Source organism: Schistosoma haematobium, chromosome 1 (assembly GCF_000699445.3).
Source record: "Schistosoma haematobium chromosome 1, whole genome shotgun sequence".
NCBI classification, from domain to species: Eukaryota; Metazoa; Platyhelminthes; class Trematoda; order Strigeidida; family Schistosomatidae; genus Schistosoma; species Schistosoma haematobium.
The window spans coordinates 41208153-41227256 of NC_067196.1; the positions used below are offsets into that span (position 1 = coordinate 41208153).

Sequence of the window (19104 nt, forward strand, 5' to 3'; positions counted from 1 at the left end):
TACTAAACGTAAAATGGGGTTCTGTTTTTCTCATCTAGTGGCCAATGAAAACCCGGACATAAGCAATTTCTTTTTTTTGCACTGTCCAGTCATCAAACTGGGGCCTTTTTCCAAAAAAAGAACTAGATACAATAATATTCAGAGACAAAAATGATATATGACCAAAAAATTGGAAAGCTGTAGATCGTTAGAACTAAAAGTACTAACAGATACAATAGAAAACAAAGTACTCAAAAGTTCCGACGACAAGCTGCTATAGCAACAGAAACAATACTCTAATCGAATACTTTAACCGAAATAATTAAAGTGAAAATGGTAGTTTTGATACGTAATAAACAATCAAACAATAGAATTTACCCAGCGAGGAAAACTGCTACTGTCCTTTTAATTAGCACGCAAAAGCGGAGTCGAGGTTCACTTCAAAAAGCTCAGTGCCATGAGTAGGTCTGGTGCTAGTCAGACGTACCCCACGTAAAGATGACTGGGTACTGTCGGTTCACTGTGTGTGTCCTATGGTCTTCAGTGGCTGTGGACAGGTGCATACTATAGACTGAGAGCTATGAACGACTACAAGTTAGTTATTTGATAGGGCCGTCTCTCTTATTTCAGACTGAAAAATCATTCGTGGTGGTTTCAATCTTTCCACCGTCAACTGGAAGACACTCTGGTTCAGTGTATTTATTTTCTTAAGCATACACGGTTGGAAGCAACATGTACACCTACCTTCACGAAACCATGACATTCCCGACTTCATATTCCGTCTCAATATCACTTAGCGCGCCATTTGAAACGGGTAGTGGTATTGTTTCTCGTTGAGTTAAATTTACTGTTTTGATTGTAAACTGCCACTGTTTCCACTTTCATTGAATTTATTTCAGTTAAAGTATTATCATACTTGTGTGTATCGACGTTGCTTTTGTGTATTTATTACAACAAAGCATACTTAATCGACTTTGACTTCATTTATTTTGGTTAAGGTTTGAGATTTTCTGCATATCCATTTTTGTGTCACAATTCTCAGTTAGCTTTTAAGATGGTCTGCTCCTCTCACAAATGTAGACAAACATATTGCAGGTTTCCTGTAGCGAATGGAATACAATGCGGTGAGTGTAAGGAGTGGTATCACAAGATGTGTACTCACTTAAATCTCATGGCATATGAAAGGTGCCCGAAGCCTAACTACCATTGACTTTGAGTGTTTTGTTGTTCGAGTGATACATTACTCGTCCGAAGAGACTATTAGACTTTGCACGTTGACTAACGAAAGGGTTAATCTGGGCTGTACTCGTGACATGGGTACTGGTAGCAAAAATGTGTTAGTGTCGTAAGTGCTGTTACAATAATATTTATCCCTATCGCAAATCATTGAATTCATTTCAGTTAAATTGATATTACACTTGTCACTTCATTGTCTATTCTGACCAGTTTTATCGTAGGAATTCGCGATTTTTCGTTCTTCGTTTCTAAAGAGCACAATGAGTTTAGAGATAGACTAATATATTTATTGTGAGTGAAGGCAAGTTATCCTTTGTTGACCTTCTATTTATGTTAATTGTTGAATGGGCATTTTCCTAGTTATCTAATGTTGAGCTTTGAGGATTGTGAAAACATACTACTAGGAAAAGTGTATCGTTTATAGATTATATATTTTAGGTTACAAAGCAATTCAACGCTAATTAGTTGTTCCCATTGTTACTCTTGTAATCTCATAATTGTCATGCACTATTTTGACGAATACTTCCGCATCAAGATTTCTAATATAGTCAGGGCGCCCAAATTCAGTGACTTTTTTCAAGCCATTTTGAAAGTGCTGATATCTCCGAGTCAATAAACCTGGACGTAATCTGATAAATCAAAAGTGTTCAGCATCTAAACCGACACTGCCTATTCTCATATACTTTAAACCCGGTGAAGAGCATGAGTTGTTATTGTAATGGTTTCGTTATATCCCGATTTAACAATCATGTAACATGATTGATATAAGTGATAAATCTGAAAGCGAAATCGGTTGATAAACTGACTAATAATCAGTTCCTCAAGCAAAGTGTTGTTTTCTCGCAGATAACTTTACCCATGACGGACATTTTCAGTAAATTTACCCTTCGGCTGCTTCAGCGGGACTTTGTCAATTTGATTAAAGTTTGACGATAGCCATTTATAGGTTTATACATCATGACATATTTACAATTTTAGGATTAGGTCTATTATTATCATAGTATTATTAACGAAGTAGACTATAATTCTATGAAGTCATTGAGCCTTTCATATTTGGAATAGGAGTTTAGTGGTGATGTTTCTGTGATATGTTACATATTATTGATGTAAAAAATGAATACAAAATGGTACATGCTATAAAGCACCTCAAACATTATAGATTATCTAGTGATCTAGTCAAGTAGGCCTGGACCATTTTCAGAATTCGTTAACATTTCGGGAGTTCACTGGCTGGGTTTGTTGTAGGCGTTCACAGAAATTTCGTTTAATTACTCACTGCTTTCTTTTCGTTGCGGATGAATCCAGGTAGCCTGCGCTCGAGACTCACCTCAGTAGAAAATTCTTCGTTTATTTTGGGCGTACCTTTGGAAGGTTAAGGGTTAGATTTGGTAAGGTTTGGATGTTCCGCGTGTATATTCCAAAGCTTTGCTTTGGTCGCTGGAGAAGCTTTTACCATATGTACAGGAGCGATGTGACTTCCTCTGCCTTATATGTAAATCGAAGTTTCGTCAAGTGTCAAACGTTTCTTGGTGTCGACTAGAAGTTCATATCCCTACCAGAAGTCCATTTGCAGTCTTTTCATGTCTAAGTCCAATAGAGTAAATACCCAGAGAAACGGCAACATAAACCTCGAATTCGGAATCAGTGATTTCCACCCAAATGTCGTGATTTCAATGTAGTTGGTAGCTTGAAGTGTAAGTAGGGAAAATTTTCGACCAAATCTGGCTTTATTCTGAGGAATGAAACTAAGCGCAGTACTGATATCCACTAAAATATCTATGCCTGAAGTTCTGTTTTTATCATAAATCACGCGACTGTTTAAGCGCTTATTCGCCTCCCATATTTATGGGAGTTTGTTCAGTTCACGCATATAGTGGATTTAACTAACTACTACACGTTGATGATGTAAAATCTAGTGAGAAATCAGAGAAGACCCAAATGTGTGTGCACTTGAAGCGCACTTATATGTTCTGATCAGCTGGTCAGAAAAATGGCTGATGTCCATTAACACGACCAAGTATGTCTTCATGCACTTTGGGGATACAAAGGTTAATAGGTACAGAATAGGGGAAGTGCCTATACCCGTGGTCCAGTCTCACAGGAATCTTGAAGTGACAGTGGGTCACTATCTTAAGACCATGGCTCACTGCCGGGACGTTTCATCTAGGGGGTTAGGAACGCTACGGGATTTAAGACGGAGATTTATCAGGTTAGATACTACAATGTTCACTATAGTAAACACAACCTTAGTGAGAAATAAACTTGAAAACTGCATTCAGATTGCAAGCCCCTGTTGAAACAGTGACTCAGATAACCTGGAAAAAGACAAAGGGCAGGTACCCGTGCAATTCCAGAACTCCAGGTTTTACCATGCAAAGAGTGACTTGAAAGGCTAGACCTGTTTACTCTGTCTTACCACAGATTACGAGGTGATTTGACCTTTATGTATAAAATATCAAAAAACGATTTTGAAGCTTACATATCTTTTATTTCGTGCTGTCAGATCGAGAGAACTCAGAGGGCATACAGGAATGTAAAAAAGCCAAGAATGAACAAAATACCATAACATATAAGTTTTCATATCGAGTCGTTAATTCTTGGGACTAGTTACTTGAAGAAGTAGTATTCACCCCCTCAATCAACTCGATCAGGGAAAAACTAGACACTCGCTGAAGCCTATCATAAACTGGATGATATAAAATGTAGACCTTTGATCCTCAATTCACGAATACGAATCTAAATTTACCTTGAGAATGAAACCATGAATGTAAATGTATACCACACATGCTGAAATCAAGTATTCGTTCAAAGGCAGTGTAATATTTTGATTGAGATTTTTGTTCTTATTACGGGCTCAAAACACAGAAGTTAAAAATTCTTACTTACTTAATTGTATATTGGACGGATGGTTTTAGTTTTAATACCCTATTTACATGATAAAAAAACGTGTAGTGTACGAGTAGTTTTACAAGTTTCAGCTGTTCTGACGGAGTTGCAACTTACACCTTATAAATCTTCACTTCCTGTCAAGTAACAGTAAGTATATAATGTTTTGCTATTAGGTTGTAGTGTGTGAAGCATTCGTTACTTTAGCAACAAATGATGAATACGCATGTGGTGCTCTTGTTTGGGCACATTCATTGCGTGAAGTAAAGACGACGAGACAGGTTGTGTGTTTGGCAACAAAACAGGTTTCAAAGCAAATGCTGTATGAATCAATTGCTGTTATTGTATTATTCTTAGAGATATTATGGGGTCTGTATTTGACCATGTAGAATTCGTTGATGTACTTGATAGCAAAGACGAAACGAACTTAGCATTACTTTCGAGACCAGACTTGGGGGTAACCTTCACAAAGCTTCATTGTTGGAGATTAACTCAGTATACGAAAGCTGTTTTTATGGATGCTGACACTATGGTAATTTACATTATTGGTTGCTGATATTTGAACTAATATTGATTTTTAACATACAACTCACTTGCACGGAGATTTATTAGGGTTTAAATAAAATAGCTAGCATTAGTCAAAGTGATACTGTGATTTCATGCTTCTGTAATGAGTTTTTTGAACTGATTAACTGCTTTTGGTTGAGTCATTCGCCAACTACAAATCTTAACGACCCTAAACTGATTGATCTGAAGTGTCGTTCTAGTGTTATTTGTAAGTTAGTGTGTAACAAACTAAAAACGCGTGACATCCCTTGCTCTCTGTACTCATTGACGATGTCGTAATATATTGGTATCTTTTATGTTCCTTTCGTTTTATTCAAAGTTTCTTCACCCAACGTGTTCTCTGACTTACACTAAGTCTCATTTTAAGTGTGTAATGATAGGTTTACACAGCACATATCTTCATTATTTATCTCACATTTGTGCACCGAAAGTGAATTATGTTTTTGTCTTACTATTTACCTCAGTAACTATGAGGTTTTTTTCAATATACTGTGTTCTTATATTGAGCACTAAGTATCTGTAATGGGAGTGATAAAAAACACGTATTGCTGCTCTTATACAGCGAGGGGTTTTAGTCCGCTCTGTTTTGTACTACATACGGTGATTCACTAAACTTACGATATAGTGTGAATGAATTGATTTAGTGATCATTGTGTTAATCTTACTTTAAACGAAGACGTAGTTATATGTAAGATAACATTTTGTTGCTTGAGTCTACAAAATGGGAGCTTGTTACTTTCGTGAAAGAAGTGCTTAGTCTCCTCGTTTGTTTCTTGTCTAGTTTGATATTTACTGACTTTTAAGTTTTGTTTACACTTTCTTGTTTCTTGATAACGTGCAAAGTTTTACTTTGATAGTAAGCGAGAACGATCAAAGGTCTAAAAACATCCTACCACTAGACCCTTTAGTTGTTTTTTCTCATATACAGTGGTTCGTATTGCATTTACATAGGTCGAACAGACTTTGGATCTACTTTGTTCATTATTTCTCATGTTTCATAGATTCATAATTTCCTGAATTACTACATTATTTTAGTTTGTAGTTTATTATTCACTGATCATTCTGTATTAAAAACACCATGTTGTTACTTAACAGGCGTAGTCCATTTTTATGTCTGACTTTTAACAAATAAAACGTTGAAATGATTGCCTGTTTTCCGTTTGTGTGTTCTATACTAGGTATTGAAAAATATTGATGATTTATTTGAGCGGGAGGAACTCAGTGCTGCTCCGGATCCAGGTTGGCCAGACTGTTTCAATTCCGGAGTTTTTGTTTTCAAACCGTCATTGGAAACATACAAGAAGATACTAAGTTTTGCTGTTAGCCATGGAAGCTTTGATGGGGGCGATCAAGCAAGTTTTAATATTTTTACCGTGATAGTGGAGAAAATTTGCTGCTTAGGTGTATGCTTTTAGTGGAGTTTCGTTTTATGACTTGGGTGGTTTGATCTTGGAGCTCTCGTTGTTTTTCTGAACGGTATCATTAGCACAAACTTGAGGTAGAAGTGAAGGGTTCGCATTTCTTTACACATGACTCAGCCTATCCTATCGACCTCGATCGTTTATTGTCGACGTTTAACCTGTTGTTGTCTGTTTCTTTATTTTGTTTGTATCTCCTTTTGATCTGATCCTCAGTCCTATATTCGTCTACGAGTTTTCCGATTCGTCGATGGACTGGATAGATTTAACTGTGTTCGTTGGTTGCTAACTGACTTGAGCACCAAGCTTCTAGAAACTCCCTAGTGTTCTAGGTATTCCTCCACTCCATGATTTCAACATTTGTCCAGTCAAATGTGTCCATAGTTGTCCATATTGATTGATGTAACCGAAGGTATGTCATGGCGTATTAACGCCAATTGATGTTCATCCAGACGAAGATAGAGGGATCGTCCATTTTATCCTATGTAGTGTTTTATGTAATCATAATGGTTTATTTCGTAGGTGACGTTCAGTTTTTCTTCTTTTTTTTATTTCATCTTTTGGTTTGGATAGGATTTATCGAAGTGGTTCTGCTGATTGTGCCTTACGCCTTCAATTATCGCTTTGTGCTTTTTGATATGTTTTTACGCGTAGTAGAATGGTCTGTTTGCTAGTTTCTATACTCGATTTTGTTTCTACAGATGAGTTGGCTTGACGTTTGTTTCTGAATTTGTGCAGTGAGCCGTTCTTTTGGAAGATATTCGTCAGACATTTTTTCTCTCTGCAGTATATTTACCCCTCCTCTCGACTAAAGTTTGTACGCGGTTGATTGTGTGAATCCTTGAGTTGTTGCCACCGTAGTTGAGAATTTGGTCTGTGTAGTTTGGCTTCCGATATACTTTAGTCCTCCGTTTTCCTGTATTGGTTCCGGTGATCAGTACACCCAAGAATGATAGTTTGTTGTTCGACTCCTTTTCTATTGTGAATTTTACATAATCGAAGACGTTGCTGATCAGATTGTGGTTATTCTTCAGCTCTTCCTTTTTGGTGTTGATGAATGTGTTGTCCACAAAACGAATCTACATTTATGACTTGAACATTGGTGAAATCGAAGCTTTCAGTCTCTGCATTACTGATTCTGCGATAAGTCCTGATATTAGTAATTCTATCGGTGTTCCTTTCGTTTATTCGTAGATTTTATTGAGTCAAAAATATATTGTCAGACATTAATAGATGAGTTGTAGTAGACTTTGAAGCCTCATTTACTTAGGGAGATTTGTATCATTTTTGAGGAGCAGGAATAAAGTTTCTTTTGCCAAGCTTGATTCAGTTGAGGTGAGTAAGGCTGCTACGTCGGAGCATATAATTATTTTGTCGTTGTTGATCTAAATCTCCTTAGTCCTATCCAAGAATTGTATGGGAGGTTTGATGGAGTGGTTGGATGGACCCACCTAATGTTTAAATATTGAAATTTATTGATACTTTGTATGTTGATGTTCCGGGACGTGATACGATTGGACCTAGTGGAATGTTTGGTTTGTATATTTTTGGCCTACCGTAGAGTCGGAGTACAGGTCTACTAGATTTCATTCTTCATTGATCTTGGTTTGATATTTGACCTGCTTTAATAAGTTTGTTTAAGATCCTTGATATTTACTTGTGTTGATTGTTTTATATATGCTTTTATTCTCAGGTAGTTCGTCGGATTTACTGATATACTCTTCCTTATAGTAAATCTTTTCTCCACTAGAACTATGACAATATATTTCCTACTTCTGAGTTTCTTTAAGGCTTTTCGTTCTTGTGCGGTCGGTTAGGTGTTATCTTTCTTCTTTCGAGTTGGTGGTACTATGGTTTGGCTTATATCCTGTTGAGTTTCTTCATTTATTCTGGCAGTTTTGAGTGGTAATTCTAGTGCGGCGAAGAATTCTGGTTCTGAGGCGTCACTTGTATTGTAATCTAATCTTTTTGGAATTGTTCTTCAGAGGTTGTTTTGATAGGTTGACCAGGCGATTGTTTGTGTTTTCTTCTGTGGGTGACTTTCAAATCTTGATAGATTTTTCTTTAAGGGTGTCTCTTCTTCGTTCTCTGTGTTATCTGCTTGATACCTCGATCGCCGTTGTCCTTCTTTGGTTATCCATGATGTGTTGGTATTTTTGGATTCTGTAATGTTCATAACTTACCATAAGGTGTACCATTTTCCTTCCACCTTGGTTAGCTATTAATCGTCCACTTGGTCAGTTGATCGGTGTTCCGTATCTTACACTTTTTAGCAAAACATGCGGATGAAGATACTCTTGGATAAGGTAAAGTTCTCGAGTGGAAGCCTGTCTTTTGGCGAAAAGTTCCCGTTTTCGAACGACGAGGAGCGCGCTTTACTCATATGATTTTAAAATGATGGAGAAGATTTGTAGTTCATGTGGGTCAGAAAAGGTTAAGGACAAATATAGGACCAAGAATCAGAATCAAAATAAAGGGGCAGATAACAACATGTTGAAGGTTGACAGGAAAAGCTGAGTCATATGTGGAGAAATGCGGATCCTTCACTTCTACTTCAAGTTTGTACTGATGGTGATGTTTAGAAGACCAATGGAAGTCTCACGACCAAATCATCCAGCCCAGGGATTAATTTTTGTTTTAACACAGGAGGGTACGAATACAAAATTGTTTTTGTATTACGTCAGTAATCAAGTTTTCTTGAATTTGAATGCATGTTATCCAGTTTTGTGCGTTGGGCTGATTTTATTTGCTAAAATGTTTCTACAGGATTAGCGTATATCGATACTATTACGAATTCTACTACTCTGGCTTCCCACTGTGCTGATGTGTTGTGACAACTTTAACTGATGGATATGTACGCCAGTTCTACGTTATGTATGACCGACTGATATACAGATGATGAGACTACCGAATGGGTTACACTGAAGTTAGGTGTAGATTGCTAAGTGCATATGGTTAGTCCGTCATGTAGTTTGATAATATTTAATGAATAATATAGTTGCAACATAATTTATGGATTCCGTAATAAAATCCTTTTCACAAGACTTATTCAGATTTAGGGATTGTTGATTTATTCTATTTCAGTGCTAAAACGGCCATTTTGCGTCCACAATAGTTGTCTGTCCACTCGTTTCTTTCTTGTGAATCTAGAACATAGAATTTCAATCTCGGAAAGTTAGAGAGAATCATTTATATTTGATTTGACAACAGCATGCGAAGTAGTCACTTATCTGAACTAATATTAAGGTGATCGAGCACCTTAAAATAAAAGTTTTAAATATTTTGTTTTATTACTTCATATTAAGGAGACGTAAATAATTTAGACATTATACCTGTTACTGATATGAAAATGTAGTATTTAATGTTGGATTGAAAATGTACGTGTGGATTGTGAAAAATTAGTCATGATTTCCGATTTTTCAAAAGAAGTCAACCTTTTTTTCCACCTCTTTATCTTCAGGGTCTGCTGAATATCTTCTTCTCCGACTGGGCAACCAAAGATATTCGTCTTCATTTACCGTTCATTTACAATGTCATCAGCCAAGCATTTTACTCCTATCCACCTGCCTTTATTCATTTTCGTAATAAAATTCGTGTTGTTCATTTTATTGGGTCTGAGAAACCTTGGCACTGTGAACTGGACAAATTCGGACAAGTCATTGTTCGTGATCCCACAAGTGTTGGAACTCCTGAATTTTTGCAGCACTGGTGGAATTTATTTATGACCCACGTTCATCCAAAACTAACCCCTGGTGAGGTAAGTGAATTACTCATGAATACGTCCATCAATACACCATTATTAAACCAAATATAACAATTTGGAACTTTACTTGTATCATTTATCGGACAGAATGGTTCTACAAACCAAAAATAATCATATCTTGTTGAAAAATGAATCTCTTCAAACCTTTGAGAAATATTAAGGAGTTTAATTTTTTAATTATGTTATTTATTAATAACGACTGAAAACTGTTTTGTAGTTTTACTTTATATTTACCGTGTGTTATAAGTAAGGTCAATAGCTCCATGTTCAAAACCATACTTTCTGAGTGAGTACTGTCAAAGTTCCAATTTTGTATTCGGTTATCACTGAAAGGCTGAATAACTTGATAATACCAAATCCCTTCAAATTCTCTTTGTGTTTTATAACATGTGAGAAGTGTTTATCAAAACTTCTGAATTAAGGTAGTCTATTACCTGTCAGGTTAAGCACTAACTTCTGTCGTATTAAGAGCCTAAAATTTACCTATGTGGATGCTTCATATGATCAGTTTATGCTTTTTATTTACACTAGATACAAGTTTGTGGGAATCAGTTGTTTAGAGGAAAAACTAAGTTCACTGGAATGTTAGATCACAAACGATATTTAACAGTATCATTTACTTAATTTATTGGTTCAGATCTAAAATAGATCTTTCCATATATTAAGTTTCTATTCTAAATAGTATAGTAGCTAGTAGGTATTTGGAATTAATAGGATCATATAACATGGTGAGCACTTTTCCTATCGTAGGTAACGCATATTCGCTTGATACTATTACAAATTCTTTCAAAATTCATCAATAATAATCCGTAAATTGAGTCGAGCATAATTAATTACACTCACTTGTTGTATGTAATAATCTCTATCCTTTGTTTATGGGAATAAGTTTCAGTCTTTGCCACCAAATAATACTAAATGAAAAGCTAGTTACCACACAAGAGTATTGAACAGTTAATGTGAGTTATCATTCATTATCAAAAACAATAGACCCTAGTGATAATAATTTCATCAGACGTTACGTAAGTACCGTTGCTTAAATTTTATTGGTTTGTGAGATCAAACGTATTGATAGAGGGGGGCAGATTTACTATGCTGCAAACCCATCAACTGTAACTCTATCGTCATGTTATTTTAAAGTTAATAGCTTTATCTCAGATAAAGGAACCACGTTTTACCACTATTTCTAAACTGACACGAAATAAGTATACATCTCTCCTTGTTTTTAAGATGCCCTGTCTACACAGTATTGTTTTAAAATGGAATTTGTCACGTTTGTGATGTTCCTAATTTGATGGAAGTCTCAACGCCTTAACTTTTACAATAATAATAAAACTCACACTTTACTAACGAAATTTTATGTTGGAGACTTCTAACCATATTTATCACATGTTCACCCGTCTGGGCTTATGAAAGCGAATTTGTTTCATTAATATTTCATTGAGGTTACTATTTACAGTTTTGAATGGAAGGAGACATTTTACATGGATATTCTTTTGTTATTTTGAATATAGCTGGTTTGTTAAAAAGTTCATTTTTGTTTTCCTTTACAAAAATCAACCGTTGAAATGATATTTGTCTGTCCTAATTGACTTTTTATAGATTTTATCAACGCTGCAGGTAAGAATTATTCTGTGGATGTTGTCGATGCTCTGAAGTCGTTATATCACCTATGTATCTGCCATTACATTTTAACTGTAGTTGGTTTATTCTAACATTAATTATTATTTTTTTATAGAGTAGTGAAATGGTTTACTTGTCTTTTTATATATTTCCGGAAAAAATTAACAGAGCGATTTTGTGGGTAAATTGGCTCAGATTGAGATAAGTCAATCTTCCTCAAGCTTGACTCAAGCCAGTGATGAATCTGAAAGACAATTGGCATGGGAACGTGGGCAAATGGATTATATGGGTTCTGATTCATTTGAAAAAATACAAAATCTTCTGGAATCAAAAATCAAAAAATAGAAACTAGTATATAGTAAGTAAGTAAGTAGCAATTAGCAGCAATACATATGAGAGTAGACGCACAAGTTATGCAGACTGAGCATGCATGCATACTTACATTTTGCTACGCATTGAATACCCAAATTTTTAACTGCTGCTCACATGTTTTGACACATCAGTCTTATAAACAAACAGTAATAACTCCTAATGATTGCAATATCTCTTGTTCTACATAGATTAAAAAGAGGTATACCATAAGCTGATTTTTTGAATTATTCTGCCTTAAATTATTCCTAATTCATTTTGCTTATATTTCTGCTCATTACTGTTTGTTTTTGATTTTGTGGTTACTTTTCATTGATAATCTTGTGGATATATTGGACCAATGATATATATATATAATTACCAAGTATTTCTTCAGATTATTTCAATAGAATTAATAACTCATACTATTTCTATGATTTATTTCATTCTCACCATTTTGGTTTTCATATTCTTCTATGTAATTTTGAAGTGTTTATCTTGACTATTTAAAGTTTCCAATTTTCCTTTTTATTTCACTTTAATCTACTTTCGTGTTTTTATGAAAAACTACTTTGTATTTGAGTTATATATATATTGTTGAAGTTAGTATAATAGAATATTGTTTTACTTATGACAAGTACATATGTAGAATGGTTCGATTTTTGTTCTGGTGAAATATTTCCTCTTGAGTTTTCAAACGTTTTCCTTAAATTAGTATCTGATATTGTTCCACTGGCACTTTATCATGTGTGAAAGATTATTTCTTCTATCACATTATTCATTTCTTTTCTTTTTACCATTACTTTCATGAATTTAGGCTTGCTTCTTTCTTGTCATTGTAGCTATAAAAGAAAAAAAAACAATAGCCTAATCAGTTATGATTTTTGCATTACTTTGATATCCACTCTTTTTTGTTGTTGTTGTTTTTGTTGATAAAGATGTCTTCCATTCATAATGTTTTATGGAAAGTAAAGCAACCTGTAAATTTTCTTCATGTGTTCCTTACGTTTAATTTAGTGAAATAGTAAACAGAAATTGTTTATATTTGAAAGAAAAACAATTTATTCAATTTTTCATAAATGTATTTAAAGATGCTCTCTAACAAAACAAAAAAACACAGTCCAAAATTTATTAGCTTTCGCAAAAATGAAGATAAGTGAGAATTGTTATTATTCGTCAAAGAAAAAATACATTCTCAGGAATCATTTTTTTTGTTAAGTAAAAATAAATATTTTAATTCAATGCGTAGTCAAGTTTATCATTTTATCCACCATACTAATAATTGAAAACGTGCTATAGTTTGATTGGTTATCATCATTTCTTACTTGATGTACTATAGATCCAATGTAGACGAAGTAATTAGAATGGTATTAAATATTAGTAAATAGTTTTTTTCAAACATATGATAAGCTTCTTCAAAATATAAGTAATCTTTAAGGAAATGTACCAGTTTGCTTTCACATATGTCGTATATTTCACTTAATGGAGTAAAACGCCATTAAAATTCATTTAATGGATGTTTCTGGTTTCACTTTAAAAGAATTTACTTTGTCAAAACATTTCTCTGTTGTTATACTGCAAACTAATGTATATTTTCGAATGAAGATATCTGATCGTGTTACAATCATTTAAAATAGTAAATTTATTTGATCCCACTCTTATTCTTAATAAGTTTCCTTTTTTCGCCCAGGTATTTGTGTTACCTTTCAACAACAATAAAATACAAAAACTCAGGTGATATGTGAACGTTCTTAGTTTATAAAAAAATTGTCATCGTCATTTGGTTTTCGAAAAAAATATGCTTTGATCTCGGTCAGATTATCAACTAGCCACTGATTTGTTAGAGAACTGATAAGATTTATTTGGTAGCTATCGTAAGAAAAATAGTCGGGCTTGTAAATAACTTCGACAGTATATAACGTTCTCCAAAAGATTTTAATAATCTAGTCTTCATTTGAATTTTTATAACAAATGAGCATAATTCGACAGGGCAACTAAACTTAATATCACGAGATGTTTGTATCTTTTAGCTAAAGGTTTTGTAAATTTGTTATTATTTAACTATAAAATATCGTCCAGGAGAAATAAGGAAAATAACACCGTGCCTTTATTTATAGATTTATACTTTCGTGACAATAAAGCCGTTAAAAGATTACTAGATGACAATAATATGACTATAAAATGTAGTTATTTTTTTCTTTTGGTGAAGTAAACGTTATTTGTGTTAGTCGACAAAAGTCTTTGAAGACTTTATCTGTTCAAAGATGTTATTGAAATACTGATCACTCAAGAACCGTTAATTGTAACATTCTTTATTGAAAATTACCTTAAATATCATTTCCAATCAACACTCAGAAAAGCATAATACATTAATATCTTCAGTGGAATAATAAACCTACTTACTCTTAGTTTGGCTTTTAAGTAATTAAATCTCTTAAAAAGTTATGACCTACAGTATGTTACATCTTTGGTGATTTTATTCGTATTACTTAATACCAGACAAATTCTCTTACTTCACTTGTTGATATTCTTATTGCCTTATGATTCTGAACTGAATTTACGTAATAGATCAGACACTTTTAAATCACTTAAACAACCTGATATATGTGTATTTTTTTTGCTTTAGTTAAGAACTATGAAACTTTAACACTATATTTTCTATACCAAAAAATGATTACCAATTCTAGTTACTTTCACGGCAATATATATATTCGCTGTAAATGTTTGTAGTCAACTTATCGATCTATAGAAATTATGCCCATGATAACAAACTTTTTTTTCCCTAAAGATTTTATACGTAAATAACTAAACAGAAGAGAGAGAGAGAGGAGAAGAGAAAAATTTAACGATTTTTAAAGAAATAATTATTAGTTCGTCAATAAATAGAAATATTGTTTTCTTTTATTTTGGTAATATAAAATTACCATGACAGCTAAAACAACATTATTCAACTAGAATATTGAATAGTTTTGTTAGAATTTAAGTTAATATGTTACTTTAAAAAAAATAAAGCTTTTTTAAAGCGGATATTCATATACTGTTTTCTTTCCTGTGTTTATTTTTTACCCGTTAACACTGGAAAAGAATAAACACACTAAGTTTGTCATTCAAACAGTGAAGAATAAAATGATGAAGCCAAAATTATAATAAATAATAGATCCATCAATCAGTTAAGATTTTCTAATAAATCAAATCATTTTATTCTTATCAGTTTAGGGGTTGTGGAGATTGTTAAGTTTTTGATTGAAATCATTAGTCAATTGAAGCTAGACCACCATGGAAAACCTGGAAGCACTGGACGGCCTTTTCGTTCTAGTATGGGACTCAGCAGTACGCATTCACGATCCCGCACCCTGAGAGATTCGAACCTAGGACCTATCAGTCACGCGCCAGGCACTTAACCAACTAGACCACTGAGCCGGCATCCAATGGTGTTAATGTCTAACCTCAACCAATCCACGAAATTGCGCGACCATCTTCCATTGTACTAAGGTAGACACCTGTTTCTACCCGATACAGATTAGCTCCACTGGTCACGGCTTCCTACCAGAACTCCGAGAATTTTCTCACGAAGCTAGTCACTAGTGAGCACATGCTAGGACGAGACGATCTTTCAGTGCTTCCAGGTTTTCCATGGTGATCTAGCTTCAATTGACTAATGATTTCAATCAAAAACTTAACAATCTCCACAACCCCTAAACTGATAAGAATAAAATGATTTGATTTATTAGAAAATCTTAACTGATTGATGGATCTATTATTTATTATAATTCTAACTGGATCATGATTCGATAGAGATAAAATGTAAAGCAATTAGTTCCTTTCATAAATTTTGATAGAATAATGAAAAAAGAACTTCATCTTAAAAATGTGATGCATTTGCGCTATACATTTAAAACAGTCTGCTCACAAACATACTTGTCAAGGCATTTTATATGAAAATTAATAAAAGACAGTCAAATACTTGATAATCAGAGTAAGTTCCTGTCGGAAGTTCTATTCAAAATTAATGTTACATAATGAGAATCCAGGATAAATCCCAATCTAGTGAAGCTCCTTAAAGTGAATGTCATAAACAAAGAGGAATTTGATTTGCTAAAACCTAACAACCCATTACGACTATTATTTGTATGTGGTTCACCTACACACGAATTAGCAACACCGTAGAAAAAACTACTTTTATTATGTTAAGTTCAGTTCACGTTTGAAGGTGAACATTCTTGAGAAGGTGATAACGTTACTATGGGTAGCCGTTGGGGACCTCTCTTAGCTGATGAATTTATGCCATATACTGATATATCTCGAGTAAGCTCATTAGTGAGGTAACCTTTCATAGGAGATAAATGGATAATGTATTAGATATATGCGATAAAGATTTTGATGTTGCCCAGTAAACAGCTAAACTCAATAGTGTACAGAATGATATCATAATGACGTATGGGGAAGAAAGTAATGACCGGCTGCCCTTTTTAGACATACTTTAAAGTTGAAGGGAGGATCGAACTACAAGGCAGTCAGTTTATAGGAAGCTAACGTGGGCAGATCAGTATTTAAATCTTCACAGTTTCTGTCCATTGCAACACAAGCGAGCCTTGGTTAAGTACGTCTTTAATAGGATTCAATGAATCTGCACCACAGATACGGTTGAATAGGACTCAAAGCTGCTAAATGACACACTTATATTAAATGGTTATCCACTAAAGTTTGTCAGTAGATGCAAAAGTCACTCAGCACCAAAAGCTGTCTTTCATTCTGTTCCGAAGAAAACTGTTTATATCTCTCTAACATTTGGGGGTGAGCCTAACAGTATAAGTTTAAGATAGAGATTAAAAGCAGCCGTCGAGAAAACCTATTACCTCACTAAACTGGTTGTGATCGTAATGACTTAGCCCATGATTCCAAATAGACATAGGCAGTACACGAATGCTTACGTCCTATCCCATTACATTCGCCAATTTACATATCTGTGCGGACATATACATAGGAAGGAGTAATCGAACAATGAAATCAAGGATTATGGAAGATATGCCGAGATGGTTGGAAAATCAGTTAATGTTGAATGTTCCGATTTATGTGGGAAGTAGAAAACAATGTTCATCTATAGTAGGACGCACAGAATCGAAATCGATTCAGATTTTTAAATGTTGTATAGAAGTTTTCAAGGACGAACTCTCAGGTTTTCGAAAATTCAAACCCCGCTTATGTGAACAGAAATAAATTTGTCGTAATCTTGAATTTCCCGTGGTAATCGTTAAGTAATTTTATGGCATGGGGTAATGCGATAATTTATTATCCTTTCCACATGATGTTAATTTTTTTCTTTCTCTTTTATTGACAATTCTTACTTGCTTTACTTGAACCCTCATTCAATTGGCCTTTATTAATTTTCATATAATATACCTTGACAAGTGTATATGTGACTAGATTATTCTAAACGTATAGCGCAAATACGTCACATTTTTCAGATCAACTCCATTTTCTCACTGTTTTATCGAAGAGATAAAATGATTAAAATTGTGTGATTCAATCTGTTACCAATGATAAAACTACTAAATTTGGTATTCAAAATGAAAGTATTGGGATGTCATAAATGTGTGCTTTAATTTGCGCATTTTACACATTTAATTAATAATTAATTTTTGTCACATTGCGGTTAATGGAGGTTTTCAAAACAGTTGCAACTTCCTGAAAACTTATTAATTAATTAATTTATTTATTTGAACACGTGAACACTGGTACCAAATACATATACGCCACACAATAACAATGAGGCCAGTAGCAGTTATCATTAATTTGTGTGAGGGCTGAGATACTGCTCATGTACCCAAACCGAATCAAGTGGTTTTCTTAGGTGACCACACCCAGAGCATTTGACTTGAAGGTCTTATCCGCAAGGTAGTGGATCAACGTAAGGAGATGCAGTTTCATGGTAGCCGGTGACCAACAACTGGTTCATACGTCATTTGTTCCTTCAGGATCCTGGAGCCCATGCACACCATTAGTTTAGAATCAAGGTTTTCTAACTCCCCTAGGTGGACTCACCGTGTTCACCAGCCCGACTAAAGCATTGTATATTCTATTTTCATCCTCTCAATTTCGTAAACAACATCCTAATGAAAGAAGTCAGTGAGTAGAACTTCCCTGGAAGTGACCGTATACGCTTAGCCATATAAAACTGAATTGAAAAAACAAAAACTCAACAATATCAGATAATTAAACATGATAACTAGAAAGTAAACTAACATTCACAATATAACTAATCACTAAAAATATGATTTCTTTAATGAAGATTATTATAATCATACTAATATTAGTTAATGAAATAATAAAATTAAATGATTTTAAAAGTGCTAATTAGTTAAAATATTCACATGTAGTGTTATGATAGTAAACAATATGTGTATAATAAGGATACAATAACAAGTAAATCATAAGAGATTATTCAATAGTCAATAATTTATAAATATTTATTTTTAATGAATTTTTTTAAGAAAAGAGAGCTGAAATTTCAAATAATTAGTAGTCAAGAATACAATATTAATTAATAAAAGTTTTTTTTTTGTTTTTACATAATTATAGCATTTACTGTCTAAGCAACTCTCTGTAAGGAAAGTTTATAGCATATTAACCTAAGATTTTTTAAAAATTTTATCAATAATGTCGTTAGTGCAATAACCAGATAACTAAGTGAGTTTTATCATAAAATAAAAACATTATATAAGTGATTACAAAGAACATATTTGTCAGAGTCCTCTAAATTTTATGAATGAACTACTCAAATAATGATATTCTATTCTTTGTCATTAAATCCAATAAAGAAAATAGTATTATTTTATGTGGAAATTATTAAAAGGTATACATATAACATGTTTTATTGTTGTAATATGTATAGCGTCATACTTAAATGTTATAGTTTATTGTGCTTTTGAGCTACTAAAACTAACATCTACTTCATAAAATTAGGTAATATTATATATATATAAGGCAAAGTGTCATAGTTATTTCCACTATTAATCCATTGATTTATCGAATGAAATAGATCAACTTCTATTGGATATCTTGTTTTTTTTTGGCGTGTGGTTTTTTGACGGTAATCAAAGAAACAAAAGATTAAAAAAGGCATCTATTTACTGTATGATGTAATCTGACACGAATACATAGTTGTTTGTGCTTCCTATTTGATTTGATTTCATTTATTTGATCTTATAACAGTAGTATTACATAAATCAATTGTGTACTTAGTTGATGAATATCTTTTTTCAACTAGTTTCCAGTATTTAAAACTAA

The 19104-nt window shown here is 33.6% G+C and overlaps 1 protein-coding gene across 1 annotated transcript; it reads left to right on the top strand.

Annotated features, from left to right (window-relative positions):
* Positions 1-4152: 4152 nt before the first annotated feature.
* GYG1_4 (Glycogenin-1) lies at positions 4153-13827 on the top strand. The gene is made up of 3 exons (XM_051218234.1): positions 4153-4251; positions 4285-4633; positions 5847-13827. The coding sequence occupies exons 2-3, from the start codon at positions 4466-4468 to the stop codon at positions 6081-6083; spliced, it is 405 nt and encodes a 134-aa protein (XP_051074074.1). The 5' UTR covers positions 4153-4251; positions 4285-4465; the 3' UTR covers positions 6084-13827.
* Positions 13828-19104: the final 5277 nt, after the last annotated feature.